This window comes from Marmota marmota, unplaced genomic scaffold (assembly GCF_001458135.2).
Source record: "Marmota marmota marmota unplaced genomic scaffold, marMar, whole genome shotgun sequence".
NCBI lineage: Eukaryota > Metazoa > Chordata > Mammalia > Rodentia > Sciuridae > Marmota > Marmota marmota.
The window spans coordinates 55,965,174-55,981,115 of record NW_025999900.1 but is presented as its reverse complement, the minus strand read 5'-3'; the positions used below and the strand labels follow the sequence as shown (position 1 = coordinate 55,981,115).

Below are 15,942 nucleotides of genomic sequence, written 5' to 3'. Positions count from 1 at the left end.
CTTGACCAAAAGAACCAAGAAACCTTCCCTCCCCACACCAGACACAGAACAAAAGCAGCACCAAGTGATAACTGATGGCGAGTACTGTGGGAAAGGGGTGTGAGCATGGAGAGAGGCAGCCTCTGCAGCACACTCAGGGGCATGGAAAACCAGGGGTAGAGCAGAACCACCCAGAAAAACCTCTGGCGCCAGCAGTTTTAGGCAGCATTGTCACTGTTGTGAACAAAGACCTGACAAGAACAATTCAAGGAGGAAAAGTTTATCTGGGGGCTCGTTGAAAGGCGAGTGACTCACCCAAGATGGAGATTCAACCAAGAGATTTTACTGGGGGCTGCCCAAAGGGGAAAAAAGGGGAGGCAGAGAGAAGAGAAAGGAGAGAAAGAGAGGAAGAGGGCAGAGAGCAGAGAGGAAGTGGGCAGAGAGGAGGAGGAAGAGGGCAGAGAGGAAGACGGCAGAGAGCGAGAGCTTGCAAGCTTGGGCTTAAGAAGGGTTGCCTAGGTGACGTGTCGGGTGCTGATTGGCAGGATGGCTCAGGAACAGCGAGCGAACACTGTGTGTCCAGCGGGGGTTGGTCTAGAAAACTTGAATTTGGCGCTCTTCAGAGAGGAGGGGGAGGGTACGGGAGTCCGTGGTGTTCTCGCAAGACGGAAACTTCGCTTTGGCAGGGACTCTGCCACACACCCGTCATTACTCCTTTTAGTTTTTGTGTTGGGAGCAGGGCGATGAGATGTCTGGCTACTTCCTACTGGCGAGGGACACCGGGTGTGAAGGAAGGGAGGGATGGCCAGGGTGCGGGACAAGGAAGCATGGCTGTGAAGGCCAGGGCGCTGGAGATGTGAGTTTCCTTGGGGCCGAAATCAATGAAAGCTCCTCGAAGCCATAGGTCATGGATAGTCTCCACCCAATCCTTGTCCCTGCAAATGGGGGAGTCAGCCAGCTGTCCGGTTGGAGGTGTGCCCCATGTGAGCCTAAAAACACCAAGGTACCCCAAGGCCGAGAGAAGAAGAGGGAGGAGGAGACGCCACATGAGCTCCTGGCCGGAGGTCCAGTGAGAGGGACTGGCTGAGAAAAGGCCAGCGAGAGCGAGTGGGCCTGGCCCCGGGTGACAGGCTAGTGACGTTCGCAGTCGTGTTTCCGTTGTGTAGCTCCACATCCATGATGCGAAGTGCCCTCAGCCCTTGGTGGGGCCTTCACTAGGGACCGGTGTCCTCCGGGGGAGCAGTAGCTGGAAACCCCTGGGGAGGGCTGGTGAAGGTCTGGTTAGTCGTGTTGCCTGTGCTTCCGCAGGGGCTTGTGACACGTAGAGAGGCCCCACACAGGGAGTCCAGGGAGAGGGCAACCGTGTCTGAGAAGCAGACGGGGTGGGCGTGAGGAGGTGGGCCAGGAGGGCCGCCAGGAGTTGGGCGGGGGGCTAGAGTGGGGCCTGAGGTTGGGAGGGTTTGTCGGGATGAGGAAGGTCCTCCTCGGGCAGGGGGAAGGACCCTTGGGTGAGAGGTGGAGCTTTAGGGGACTCTCGGGCCGTGCAGCGGACGTGTCTGTGGGAGGAGGACGGTGGGCGTCAGCCTGGGCTCCTCCTGTCGGAGGCCGCCCGGTTTCAGCCTGGAAATGTGAATCCATGAAGCCAGTTTGCCTGGGGATCCTGTAGGCGGGCAGTGGTGGGAGTACATAAGATGACCCTTAGGGGCCCTTCCAGATAGGTGTCAGGGTAGGCATGTCACCAGGAGGAGGAGAGAAATATTCCCAGTCACCCAGGGTTAAGGGGAAAGAGACGCGTGGCCTGGAGGGATCAGGTCATCGACTTTCCTGGTGTTTCCAAATCTGTCTTCGATGAATCTAAGAAGGAGATGACTGAGATGTTCTGGAAGGATGCAGGGTGAAGGGGTCACCCCAGGTGGCAGGGGTGGGCGTTCATACATCACCTCAAAAGGGGACGTTTGAGTTGGCCTTTGGGGAGTGCCGGAAGGCGAGACAGGGCGACTGGGAGAAGTTTGACCCAGTGGAGATGTGGTTCGAGGGGGAGCTTGGTGGGGGTGTCCTTTAGGGTGCAGTTGCCACGTTCTACCTTCCTGAAGAGGTGGGGTGATAGGGGATGTAGATCCCAGGGAATGTGGAAGTTGGAAGAGGGTATTGAGGTTGACAAGGGAAATGCTGAGGGTCCTTAAGATGAATTCTGACAGGGACACAGTGAACCAGAGAAGGGGTGGAAATGTCCCAAACTCGAGGGTTTACCTCTGGAGGGAGAGAAGGAGGGGAACCTATGGACATGTGGGTTGATTCTGCAAGAGTGAGGATAAGAGAAAGGCTGGGACGGAGTGTGATGGAGGCATGGAATTTGGCTGACATGTCCCTTTCCAACAGGGGAATGGGGCATTGGGGCAATACCAAAAACTGGTGGGAGAAAGGATAGTGGTGAAACCTACAAGAGAGCGTGAGGGTTTTAAGGCAAAGGATCGTTTGTTTCCCAGCCCCGACAATGGGGGAACAGGGTGGAACAGTGGTCCCCAAAACTCCCTCAAGACTGAGTAAGTGTCCCCTGTGTCTAAAAGGAAGTTAATTGGGTGTCCATCCACCATAATAGTGACCCTGGGCTCCTGAAAGTTGATGGTGGTCATCAGGGAGGGAGTCCCAAGGCCCCTTCAGTTGTCCGTTGTCAGCCCCAAAAGATCCAGGTCTGGGCTTGGGGTGGATCCAGCTCCCCTTTCGGGGGCCGGGACAGTCCATGGCCCAGTGACCCCTTAATTGGCATTTAGGGCATGGATGTGTAGGTGGCCTGGGATTCGGGCACTCTTGTGCCCAGTGTTCCTCTGTCCCACACTTAAAACAGGGCCCAGGGGCCATCTTGGGTGGTGGACATTTGGCCGGAAATGAAGGGGCCTGTGGGGTCGGTCCCCGTAGAGCCTGTGCCAGCATCTGGGTTTTTTGCTCTCTGGCCTTCTCATCCCGGTTATGGTACCCCTTAAAGGCTGTGGCTAGGACTTCACTCTGAGGGGTCAAGGGTCCCCGTTCCAGTTTTTTAAGTTTCACCTGAATGTCAGGGTACCTCTGGGAGACACTTCATATCCAAACTATAGCACCTCTAAAGGACTGGAAGAGAAAAATTAAAATGTTTTTCTAAAATGAGACATTTAATATGAGTTTTAAATGTAAATGGCCTAAGCATTCCAATTAAAGGCATAGATTTTCTGATTGAACAGAAAAGCAAGATGTGGCTATACACTATGTCTGAGAAAACCACTTTAAATATTGACATATAAGAAGACAAATAATAAAACTGTGTTCCATGCAAATGATAATCAAGAGAATGCTAAAATGTCTGTCTTAAAATGTTTACTTAGGAATAAAGACGATTACAAGAGTCAAAGGGTGACATTACCTAATAAACGGGGGCAATTTGTCAATAAGACATTATATTCCTAAAAATGTGTGTAGTTGATCTAAGCCTCTAACTCAAGAAAGTAGAAAAAGAAGAATAAATTAAAACCAAAGCAAGCAGAAGGAAGGAAATATTAAAAGATTAAGACCAGAAATCAGCAAAATTAGTCTTTCAAAAGACCAAACTGGTCTTTTGAAAAGATCAATAAAACTCATAAATCTCTAACAAGACTGAATAAGAATAAAAGAAAGAAAACACATATTACTAAGGCCCAAAAGTGATGAGACACTTATATAGATTGTACAGAGATCAAAAGGTTGTAGGGGAAAATTAGGAACAGTGTTATGCCAATAAATCTGATCACTTATAGAAAAATAAGCAAATTCCCTGAACTAGTCAAACTACCAAAGCTCACCCAAGCAGGAATAGGTAGCCCTAAATATCCCTCTATTCATTGTAAAAATTGAATTTGTAGCTAAAAACCTCCCCATAATGATAACTATAGGTCTTCTTGGCTCCATTGATGAATTCCACTAGTGTTTAAGGAAGAAGTGATACCAATACCACACAGATTCCCAGAACATAAAAAGAAAACACTTCCTAACTCATTTTATGAAACCAGTATCTCTGAATATAGATGCAAAAACTTTCTTTTTTGTGTATTTATTTTTTCTGGTTATATACAAAGTATATTCACACCATTCATGTCTTCATACATGTACTTAGGGTAATGGTGTCCATCTCATTCCACTGTCTTTCAGCAAAACACAAGTAAATTGAATCATGTGATGTACACAAATGGTGTCAACTATAACATTTAGACTTTCAACGTTACAGTGGTGGGAAAGCAATACATGCTTATTAGAAACTGTACTTTGAATATTGAATTTTGATATTTTCCTAAACTAATAATAAACAGCCTGATACTTTCCCCCCATGCGGGGCAGCTGTGGTGAGTGGTGTTCTGATCTAGACGTACACCTCTGCACAGCGTACTGTTTCTGACACAAGCATTCAATGAATTGCATGAGTCATTCAACATTTTATCATAAAATAGGCTTGTGTTACATGAGTTTGCCCAGCTGTTGGTTCTTCTGTGCTCTGAGCATCTTTACAGTCGACTAGGCTGTGTCATGATGTTCAACAGGTCAGTTGTATAAAATGCATTTCCAACCTATGATGTTTTCAACTGAGTATGTGTTTATTGGAATTAAATATAGGAGCATCTGTAAAAATATTATATATCATAACCCAGAGAGATTTAGGAAGGAAAGGTGGTTTAACATCCAATAATTAATGTGATTCAGCATATCAATATGTAAAGAAAGAAATCACATGATCAACTTGACAGATCCAGAGAAAGCATTTGATAAAATCTAAAACCCTTTCATGATTTAAAAACAAAAATGCCAAACAAACTAGAAATAGGAGGGAACTTACTCAACCTGATATGGGGCATTTATTAAAAAAAAAAAAGGCCCACATCTAATAATGTATGTATTTAATGGTGAAAGACTGGTTGCTTTCCATGTACAGGATAGGATTTCTTGCTAGTCACTTCTGCTAAATATTGAAATAGGCGTTCTAAACAGTGCTGTTAGGCAAGAAAAAGTAATAAAGGGCATCCTGACTGGAAAGGAAGATGACATGATTTTGTATATAGAAAATCCGAAGGAACCCCCCCGCCGCCACACACACACAAAAAGCTACTAGAACTAATCAGCAAGTTTAGCAAGGTTAGGATTCAGCATCAAATATCAAAATCACGTGTTTCTGTGCACTAGCAATGAATAATCCAAAAAGAAAATTAAGAAAACAATTCCACTTTTAATGGCATCAAAATGATAAAATTCATGGGAATAAATTTAACATATTAAAATGTACATTAAAAAGTAAAAGACATTGTTTAAAGAAATTAAGGAAGACCTAGGTAAATGTGCATGCATTGAAATATCTTATTTATTAAAATAGTTGCACTGTCCAAATTGATCTACAAATTCAACCCAATCCCTCTGAAAATGTGAGTTGCCCTTTTGCAAAAACTGACAAGCTCGTTCAAAAATTTGAATGACTCCTACTTCCTGGCCTTTAAATACCCCAGTTATCAAGACAGTGCACGGGACTTGGGGAGGCTTAGTGGGTAGAGTGCTTGCTGGGCACAAGCAAGATCCTGATTTAGTCTCAAAACTGCAAAAAACAAAAAAATACCCCCCAATTAGTATTCTTTGAAAAGAAAACAACACCCCCACATATTTATGGCATGCATATTTTTATGGCAATATAAAAATAGTAATATAACCAATATGGGAGGCTGAAATATAAAACTGGTAATGTGATAAAAATGTAGGACTACAGGAAAAGGCAAAGTAGAAAATATGAATGTATTAATTTCTCCATCAGTATCATGTGCTGATAGACACTGTATAAAGGTGAAACATGTAGGTAAAAATAGTGTTCTACTCTGTGTGTGTGTACATATACATACACATCATAAACAGAATATATACTTTTAACTGTAGAGAGACTTTTAATTAACTACAGGAATAAAAACATTTTTCTGAAGTTGAATGATTATGGTTACACTTCAGTTTCTTCTCTCAAATTTAACTAAATTAAATGTAATGTTAAATTTAGAGCTGGTGTATATATAACATGATCTCTTTTTTTACAAAATTATTTTCATTTTGAAAGTTTCAGTGTTGGATTTCCAAGTGATATAGTCAGCTATTATCTGAGTTTGAAATGCAGAGAGACCTGGACTAGAGGTTAAATTTGGGACTTGGCAGCATACTGCTGATTTTTGAAGCTCTTAGGCATGGTAGAGGTCACTTCAAGAGGTTCTTAAGAGAGAAAGGAAAAGATGATGCCCTGCGCATCTCCAACACTGTGCGCATGTATGGAGGAGAACCCTGCAGTGGAGTGGAGGTGTGAGTCCTAGAGGGGAGGAGCACGGGTGAGCAGTGCTGAGTCAAGCACCAAGGCGGAAGGAGCAGGGCCTTTGATAAGATGTTGCAATGTGGTGTGGTTGCAAGGGTAGACCACCTGGATTTACTCCTCAGTGCCGCATCCACTGTTGCCTTCTACTTTTCTTTCCCCAAAGCTTGCAGGTTAGAGAACCAGAAAATTGCTTCAGCTCCATTTGGAGAATAATTTTAAGACCTCTTTCATATTTGGGGTCTGGCTAACAACTGGGTCTTTTAAAGTCCTGCTGACTCCAGCAAATGCAGGCAGTATGTTTGCACCCTTATTTGGTTTTTATATGGCCACAAGTAGGTTTTTCTTTGAGAAATGCTTTATTAGACTGTTCGTTGGAGCTCCTTGGGCTCATGCCGTGCTGGAGCTGTGTGGTGACCTTAGCCGTTGGTGGACGATGTCTTTGTGCCCTTTGCTGGGACCTGCGTCCGTGTTACTCAGCCTACCTGTTAGCATGCTGGCATTCAGCAGTGTTCCACCTCTAATGCTTCTCCCAGCACTGTCCACTCAGCAGTGCCCCTCCTGCCTCAGCTCTCAGTGCCAGGAGGGCCGTGAGGGCCACTGGGTTGCCAGCTGCTCCCTATCCCGTGGAAGCCATTCTCTGCTCTCCTGATGCTTGCACTTTTGCACCGCACCCCTATGTTGATCCCAGGGAAGGAGGTTGGGTTTGTAAGCCGAGCCGTGCACTGGACCGGGGTGTGTAGGACGCAGGTGTGGATGTGCATCTGATTAGTTTCCCATTTTCTCCCCTTCTAGGTAATACTTACTAATATCCAAAACAGAAGTCCTAAGCCCGGCCCTGCTCCCCACGATCAAGAACTAGGTTTTTTCCTAGAAACAGGACTTCAGAGAGCCCATGTCCTCTATTTCAAAAATGGGTAAGCGTTCTTCATTTTTTCAATCCACATCCTAAATAAGGATAATAGACTTTTACTGCTGTCTTCAGTTTAGTTACTATAATGAAGTAATTTTAAATATGAACTACAATTGGAATATTTTTTAAAAAGAACGAGCTCTGGCTCTTCTTGTTGTCTCCTCTCCACCTGGCCCTCTTGCTTTCCCATGAAATTTGAAGGAGGGGTAAGAGAAGAAGGAGGGCATTTATTGACTGAGCCACAGGTTGGGAAACCAAACCCAGGCGGGTGTGTCTCATGGGGCCAAGTTTTGGTGCCCTTCCTCCTTGCGAGAGGCACTGCACAGGCCTCCCCATGTTGTCAAGGAAAAACTTAACAAACTGGAAACTCAGGCACACAAAAGCATCCCCTTTCAATGACTGATGAGCTCAGAGGATCGCATTTGCCACATCCTAGGCAGGGTTTGTGCAGGTGGGTGTGTCTGTAAGAACGCGCGTTCTCCATTCTACTTGAGCTGCTTTTGGAATGGGTTGAGGAGCACATGTGGGAGGGGGCTCTCTAATGCATTCATGTCTGTTTTCCTGGTGTGTTGCTGTTGTGAGAAACGTGCTGATTCTGTTCCACATCTCTTGAGTTGTCCCTTGTTTTGACATTGTGCTGCAGGATAGATGTGCATGGAGACCAACAGTAGGTATCTGTTCCTCTGCAGCTCCTCCAGCTTTGCATGGGAGGCCCCTGGGAGCTGGACCCCTTCCTCTAGGAGCAGTAGTCCAGTAGTGTTTTAATTGGCAGAGGGGACACAAGTCCCAGCTTCTGGAAAAATGAACAGCAGAGCTGCTGTCTCTTCATTTTTAGAGCTTCAAACCTTGGGGTGTAGCTCACAGCAGTTGGATTCCATCTGCCTGGCAGCCAGCGCTGCGACCATCCATTTGCATCTGTTGAGAATAAATGCCTGTTTTCCAAATCCTATTTAACTGTCTGGGAGGAAAGGCCTGCTTTGCTCCAAAGGCCACCGGTTCAGCTCAGCAAAGACCACAAAAGGTCAGGATCAACACCCCGAAGTTTGCAGTGGCTTGATGGCTTTGGCACAAATATGCTTTCAAGTTTGATCTCATCTGCTGTTGCCTGAGATCTCTGAGTAATGGTGCATGCCCTCTAGACTAAGATGCTCTTGTCTGTTGTAAAGAGAGGGGGAAGGGAGGGAACATGGAATATCATTCTAATGATCTGTTTCTTCTCCCATTTTACAAAAAATGGTGGTTGTCACAGAGGAACCCCCCAACCCTTGCTCCCCTCTAACCTGTGTGGATGTATTGATATGGAAACCCACAGGAATCAGTCCCCTGTGGGCTCCCAGGGGGGCTGAACCAATACCTTCTACTGAAAATGCTTTCTGTGAGATTGATCAGTTTGGTCCAGATAAGTTATTTTTCATCTTTGAAGCCTATTCCTTGGAGAGGAAGAAGCAGGACTGTTGGGCTCTGACCTCAGTCCCTGAAAGGTTGGCTGCCCCCAGAAATCCAACTACAATATAATCATGAGAGGTTTGCACTAGAGGACAGGTTACATGCTGGGGATTGCTTCCTGACTGATTTCTTATTTAACTTTGCTCAAGTTCATTGATGCAGCTGTCAGGGTCTGTTGCCCTTGTAAGTCTTTTCTTATCCTCTTGCTCTTATCACTGTGTTCCAAGAACCAAGTACTCTAAAAGGTCCCTGCCAGCTGCAGGGTTCTAGAGGCTGGGGTTGGTGGCAGTAGTGGGAGGTTACTCTTGGTAGGTAGAGGTGGGGGCCAGTGTTGAGACCATGAAATGTGAACAGAAGAGACCAGTGGGAGGGTTTGGACATGCCAAGGGGCCATCAGATGCCTCTTACCAGTGGGTTATTCAGGGTGCAAGAGCCACATGGTCATTGGTCAGTGGATGCCACAGGAGAATGGAGGGAGCTGCTGTCTCTCAGCCCCAGGGCTTCCCACAGTTCCATCTTCTGATGTATTTGCTCCTTGTATCTCACTCCATTTTTGTTTTTCTGGACTTTTCCTCTATGTGTCTGGAAGGATGGTGGACAGGATGGACTGTCAGTGTAGGAAAATACAGGATAGAAGAGTTTGGCGGTAAGAGGTGGAAATAGGAAAACTACATCTTACTTCTTTAGTGATATAATTAAATATATGCTCAGCTTTGGGGTTACCGTTCCCAAGGACTCACTGGGTTATGGAATGAATCTTACTCTTCTAACTCTCCCATCTTTTCCAGGAGTTACCACCAAACTGGTGACCTTGAGTATCCTCCTGAAAACCCCATGCCAGGAAGTTCCTGGCCCTCCAGCGCCTTTGCTCTTAGGGGCACTGTTAGGTCTGCAGGTGACTTCTCTCCGTCCTCACTGCTGCTCCAGTTCTCTCTTCCCTCTCCACTGCCACCTTGCATCTCCACGATTTCACAGGAGTCCAAATCTGGCATGTGATTTGCTGCAGGGCACACAGTACCCTGGGTTCCAGGTTTCTGACCTCAGTCCTTTTACCACTGAGCCTTGAGTGGGGCTGGTGAGGAGCACTTGACCCCCAGGTCTGGAAAAACTGCCTTTGCTGGGGCAGTTTCTGCTTAGTCTTTTCCGGTAGCACACAGAAGTTTCTTTGTTATTCTCTTCTTCCCCTGTTCCCCCATTGTGCCCCCACTTCCTCCTTCTCCCTCTCTTCCTTCCTTTCCCTCCCTCTCCTCCTCCATGGCTGCCATCTGGGCCTGTACCATGCTCCGTCTCTGGCCCCAAGAGACACTGGTATGGTCCAATTGGAATGCACCCACCTCTATTTCACATCTGTTTCTCTTATCCCTCTGGGTGGCAGCAAAATCTTCTTAAGGGTGAAAAGAATCTTGTCAAGTCTCTACAGAGGGTAGAACCAGGGAGCTCTGGCCCCAGGCCAGGACTCTTGCCTCTGGATTCTCAGAATTTCCTCACCCCAGCACACTTTTGTATGAGGGGCAACAAGGGGCTCAGGCTAGACCTGGACTTGGAACAGCCTGTTTACTTGTGGGACCTCAGTTTCTTTATCTGTGAATTGGGGCTAATGCCACCTACTGCAGGAGCTGTGGGAAGGAACAAGAAAGTAAAGGCTCGCGGGCCATGTGGTGAAGCAGGGGCAGATGACAGTCAGCAAACTGTGACTTCCAGTACTGATGGTGCCCGCCAGTTTCCTGGCTGAAAGTGGGACCAGAGTAACGCCAAAGTCCAGCTGAAGTAGAAGGTCACAGGAGTAGGCATTGTGCACTTGATTGCTGGGCCTCATGCTGCCAGGGCTTGGAGGCAGGGCGTTATCCACAGTGACTGCTGGTGTCAGCTTGGTTAATGCCTGGTTGCTGATGGCCTAATGGTCCAACTGTGGCAGGACGGGGTCTTCAGTGGTAGCTCACCAGTGGCTGGGAGTTGGCCTCATTCCCATTCTCTTCAGCCTTCCAGGGAGAAGAAAAGTGTGACTCCCCACTTGACTTGCCGGGGAGGCTTGGATTTGGGGTGCCACTCATTTGCTGCATTTATCTTAGGACTAGCTAACCATCCTTTGTAAACAAAGGGTAGTGAAGGACATCTCAAGTAATGTGGCTTATGTTCTGGGTGAGCAGAACAGTGCATGTCCCCGGCTCTGGATGGGTTTTTATCAGGGCTGGTAGGGATAAACTGAAGCCAGGAGGAGATGTGGCCATTGGTTGCTAGGGTGCAGCACTGAGTTTTGACTCAGAGAAAGTAGCAAGTCAGGCAGGAGCTATTGCAGGTTCCCCGAGGGGCTTATGGCCAGCCCAGGGGACAGAGTGTGTGGAAAGGCTTTGGATTCTGTTCTTAAGGTCAAACACAGACCACAAATCACCTCTATGCATTGGCTGCCAAAAGTTTTTAACCTTCCCAAATAATCTTATTAAACTTTGTCACCATTTACCCTGCTCAGTGTAGCCTACCCTTGGCAGAAAAATGGGCAACGAGGCCCTGCTGTGTCCCACAGGCTGCTGAGGAGGGGTGCCTCTGGGGTTTATCACCTCAGGGACTGCAGTGGCCGCAGACAGGCTCCAGAGTGTGTGTGATTGTGGGAGACATCATGGGGAGGTGTGGCCAGGAAGCGCAGCTCAGGGCTCCATGCATTGGTGTCTTAGGCACTCATTCTTTACAATCTGGCTTCAGGCCATCTCCCTCTTGCAGCAGGAAGAAGTACCTACTTCTTAAGCCTCACATGACTTTTGACATTCTGAGTCCATTGCAGAGAAGGTGAGCAGTTAATACACAGCAGTTGTTGAACATGACAGTCTTCAAGAGAGACAGAGATGAGAAAGAAATGGGCTTTGCCCTGCGGGAGGTGGTAGGAGAAGAAAAGGGGTGAGACATGAGCATTAGTAACTTTAAAGGTCGTATCATGGTTCTTTAAAATATTCAGCAATGAAAGAGCACCAAGGACTCTAAATGAGCTGAGGTTCCAGCCACGCCCCCTTACCGTCCTTGGCGCGGCCTCTTGCTCTTCCATTCAGTGAGGGTTAATTGTGTGCCACTCCGGGCCAGGCCCTATTTTAGGTAGTCAGGATAGAGTGGTGAGGAAGAAAGACTGAGTCCCTGCCCTGGAGTTCACGGAATAAAGAATCATGGAGAATTAAGAATTAAAACAAGCAGTTTCATGTTGTGACAAGGTAAGTCCAGGTGGTCCCAGGAGCAAACAGGAAGGCTGCTGTGCTGGAATGGCCACATGATTTGGAAAAGGGAGTAAGGATTTGGAGAAATGGGCTTGAAATTGTGTAGATGCAGATAGACTCGGGAGGCTGTTGGGGGTTGGCATTCTAAGTGACTGGGAGGAAGATGGAGTCCGAACTGTACTTGGCCTTTGTGTATGTATCCTGGAGGGAATTCATACAGAAATCTGGGGAGTTTCATGCGAACCTCTCAGCACAGGACTGCTATGTGCGAAGTGCTGTGCTCCGTTCCAGCACCTGTTGGTGAATATGAGAGTCTAGGCGCAGGGCGGGTGCTTGTCTAGGGAGGCCAGGTAAAAGCAGGTAAACCCCGGTGCGTGATCATAAGTGGTCAAAGTGCTGAGAAGTGAATCAGTGCAGTGAAAGCAAGTGGCTGAGCACTTTTGCTCAGATCACACGGCCAGGCCAGGCGACACTGGGATGAGACTAAGGCTGAGGAACGTGGGGGCCGCTCAGGCAGGGGAGGAGTATTCCAGGAAGAGGGCCCAGAGAGGGCCCAGGTCCTGAACCAGGAGAGAACTTGATGTGTTCAATACGCTGAAAGGAAGCTGAGCATGGGGCACACAGCTATGATCCCAGTTCCTCAGGACGCTGAGGCAGGAGGATGACAAATTCAAGACCAACCTGGGCAACTTAGCAAGACCCTGCCTCAAAGTGAAATAAAAAGGGCCAAGGAGGCAGCTCAGTGGTAGATCATTTGCCTAGCATGTATAAGGGCCTAGAGTCGGTCCCCAGTACAGCAGGAAAAAGAAGAAGAAGGAGGAGGAGGAGGAAGAGGAGGAGGAGGAGGAGGAGGAGGAGGAGGAGAAAAAAAGGAGTGGGAAGGTAGTCCAATAGCTGAAGCATAGTTAGAAGGGGAACTTAAGATACTGACCCTGAAAAGCCAGGTCTACTATGGCAGCATACAGTCGGAGCATGACAGTTATCCAAAGGAAGATCCCCAAGGCACTAGTACAAAGGGGAGGTGATAACTGATGGGCAAGACACTAGATGCCCACCTCCGAGGTGGCAGCTGTAGTGGAGACCGGATAGAGGGGGTGGACCTGAGGTGTGTGTGAGGAGCAGCTGGTGGTCAGTCTGTGCTGGCAGCAGGTCATGGGAAGGGAGAGGCCAGTGATGACTCCCGGGTTAGTCTAGAGCAGTCGGTTGGATGGGTGGGGACAATGAGAGGATTAGATTTGGGAAATGGAAGTCAGATGGACAGGTTATGTTTGAGATGCCTGTGCCAAGTCCAAGTGGAAGCGTCAGCTGGAGGATACGGGAGCCCGGGGGTAGGCTGAACTTGAGTCATGAAAGAAGAGGTTTCAGCTACTGATTACCTGTAAAGCCTGGGGACCAGATGGGCTCTGTGAGGGGCAGAGGATAGAGCAGAAGAGAAATCTGGGGCTGCCTGGAGACCTGCAGGAGGTGGACGCTGGCGAAGGGAGAAGGCAGAGAGCCAAGTGGGGCGTGTGCAGGAAGGAGGACGCGGTCGCTGTGCAGAATGTCGCAGAGAGGCTCCGAGTGTGAACACTAGTGTAGAGAACACAAGATGCCGTGACCCGAGGAGGCGGTGGGGGCAGAAGCTGCTAGGGGACAGTGCAGAGCAGGTTGCAGGAAGGGTGACAGCAGTGTGTGGCGGCCACTCTCCCCAAGCGCTCTTTCTCTCTGGTTTTCTTTTCCAAGGTGAAGTTCATGCTGGAAGGACAGCAGGTTAAACACCAGGCTAAGAAACAGAGAATCCATTCTTCAGGTGTGGAGGAGCCATTAGCTCATGAGGGTGGGGAGTGGGAAGGCCAAGGACAGAGTGGTGCATTTGGCAAGAGTGTAGTGCCACCAGCTCATGTCCCCCGTAGCAGGGGAGCCTGGGCCATTTTACATGGCTTCATGGCCACAGGCTGCATTCTGACCTCCATAGGAACCAGGTGGGAGAGTGAAAGATGGAAGGAGAGGCGGAGTATGTGGGAGGGGGCCGCAGAAGGGGGGTTCTGTGTCGTTTCCGCTGCCTGTGAGCCAGGGCCACCTGGGGATGCCCCATGTCACTCAGGCATTCACAGGTTTGCGAGACTCCATTAGCCTTGCTCACTGTTCCCAGCATTTCACGTGAGTCATTTCCTACAGGGGCCCCTTTCATCATAGTGGACCTGACAGTGGGTACTGATTCTGAAAACCCTGGGGCCTTTGTTTAGAGAGCATTTGTTTCAGCCACTGCTCTTTATAGATGGGATCCAGTAACCAACCCGTGAACATTTACTGAGGCCCTCACATGTAGGTCAGGCCCAATCACTGCCTCAAGGAGTCTGGATGTTTATTCAGGCTCACACACCTGGGTGGCTGCAGAGCTGAGACCTCAGACCACTGCCCTTGCCACTCAGACCATAATGAGTGTGCCCAACAAGTCCCTTCCCCATACATATGGAGTCACAGTAGTACAGCTTGAAGGCATAGCTTACACTAGGAAATAAGGACTTTTAAAAGAAGGTCTAGATGCAGTCATTTATATCATAAAAACAGTCAGCTAAATCCATTTTGCTTATATGGAACTGGGTCTGGCTCACCCCTTCAAGCCATCATGAAGGCAGGAAACAAAAGAACCCTCATCTATTTTAATTATGAAACTCCAAGACCACTGTTCTCTGTAATGAATTGTGGGGGACAGGTCACTGCTTCAGGACTTCATGAGCCAGCACTCAACAGCACAGTAGAATCCTGTGCCTCTGGAAGGTCTGTCAGCATTTGCCCAGATGGGTGCAGGCCTGCTGGTGTGTCTTTGACTTTAAGATGGGGCAGGTACTTTAGGCTCCACAGTGCGGAGGAGCTGGGTGAACTAACTGCAATGCCATTGCATCTCATTAGGCCCTTCCCCACGTGGTTTTGCCCAGCTGTCTGCTGCCTCTAGGAAGGCAGGCTGTAATTCCTTCACCCACCACTGAGTACTAGAATTCCCTGAAAGATTAACTGGTTTAGGATAGTGATTTTCAATTTTAATGGGGTTTGAGGAGAGAGAGATTCTTTACTTGTTTGCTTATTTATTCATTTATTTGTCAAATATTTATGTGGTATGAACTAGGATGGGGATGGGCAATGAGCCCTGTGGAATTTTTAGGTTAGCAGGAAAATAATCACAAATGATCTAGGCCTTTCAGGAAAGGGGAAAGGGACAGTCCTACTTTTTTTTCCCTTACCTATATAATATAGTATCTATTTTTTTTTTTTTTTTCAGAGTAGAAATTAGAAGTTTATTAAAGGACAGCAGAAAAGACTTCTCCTGGAGGAAGAAGGGGACCCAAGAGGTGGAATCCGTGGAAGGGATGTTGTCTCCCCTTTTTATAGTTCTTTCAGAGATGGAATGTAGGTGGGAAGGCCCGAGGGGTGGGACACAGGTGGGCCAAAGAAGTAATCTGGTCAGGAAGGACTTCTGAGTCAGCACCTTTTTGCTGGGGGCTGTTCATTAACATTTATTTGAGGTGGACTTTGGCCTAGGGCCTTTTCGGGACTTCATTAACATTCCATGAGTTGTCCTGCGTTTCCGGAATCATTGCCAGCATGGCCTCCATTTTAGATTTCACTCGGCATTAGACCCGATTTATCTAACTACGCTGACTACCTAACTTTAAATCTGGCTTCATTTCCCCCTCTAATTTGGGAACTCCTTACTGCTGTAAGGAAGGGGGGCGAAGAAGATCCTTCTGGCTTCTTCAGGCTGAAAAGGGATGATGTGGGGCAAGCAGCTTGGAGTCCCCCTTTAAAAATCGGGTCTATCGAGTGGTCCATGATAGAAGTCTGATTGAGAAGTAATAGTCTGGAGGGCCATTTGAGTGATGGATGGTCTATAAGAGAAACAAGAATTCATTAGTACTGGAACCATATTGATGCAGCAATAAATGCCATAGCACAGGAATATGCCAATGAGTATGATGGCAAAGACAAAGACTAACAATGTTTTCCACCAGGAAGTACCAAGAACCAGGAGCTAAGATATTGTTTCCATGACAAAGTTGCTGAGGACATGGCTTCTATCTGAGCATGTAAATCTTTAAGGA

At 47.7% G+C, this 15,942-nt stretch overlaps 1 protein-coding gene across 10 annotated transcripts in view; it reads left to right on the top strand.

The window, feature by feature from the left end:
• Ttc7b (tetratricopeptide repeat domain 7B) overlaps positions 1-15,942 on the top strand; it is a 213,979-nt gene that overhangs the window by 44,356 nt on the left and 153,681 nt on the right. For 9 of the 10 annotated variants that reach the window (XM_048799179.1, XM_048799178.1, XM_048799184.1 and 6 more), the window contains exon 4: positions 7,103-7,224. The exons of the other annotated variant lie outside the window; for it this stretch is intronic. In XM_048799179.1, the coding sequence (XP_048655136.1) occupies positions 7,103-7,224 (122 nt within the window). The remainder of the gene's footprint in view (positions 1-7,102; positions 7,225-15,942) is intronic. 10 annotated transcript variants of the gene reach the window in all.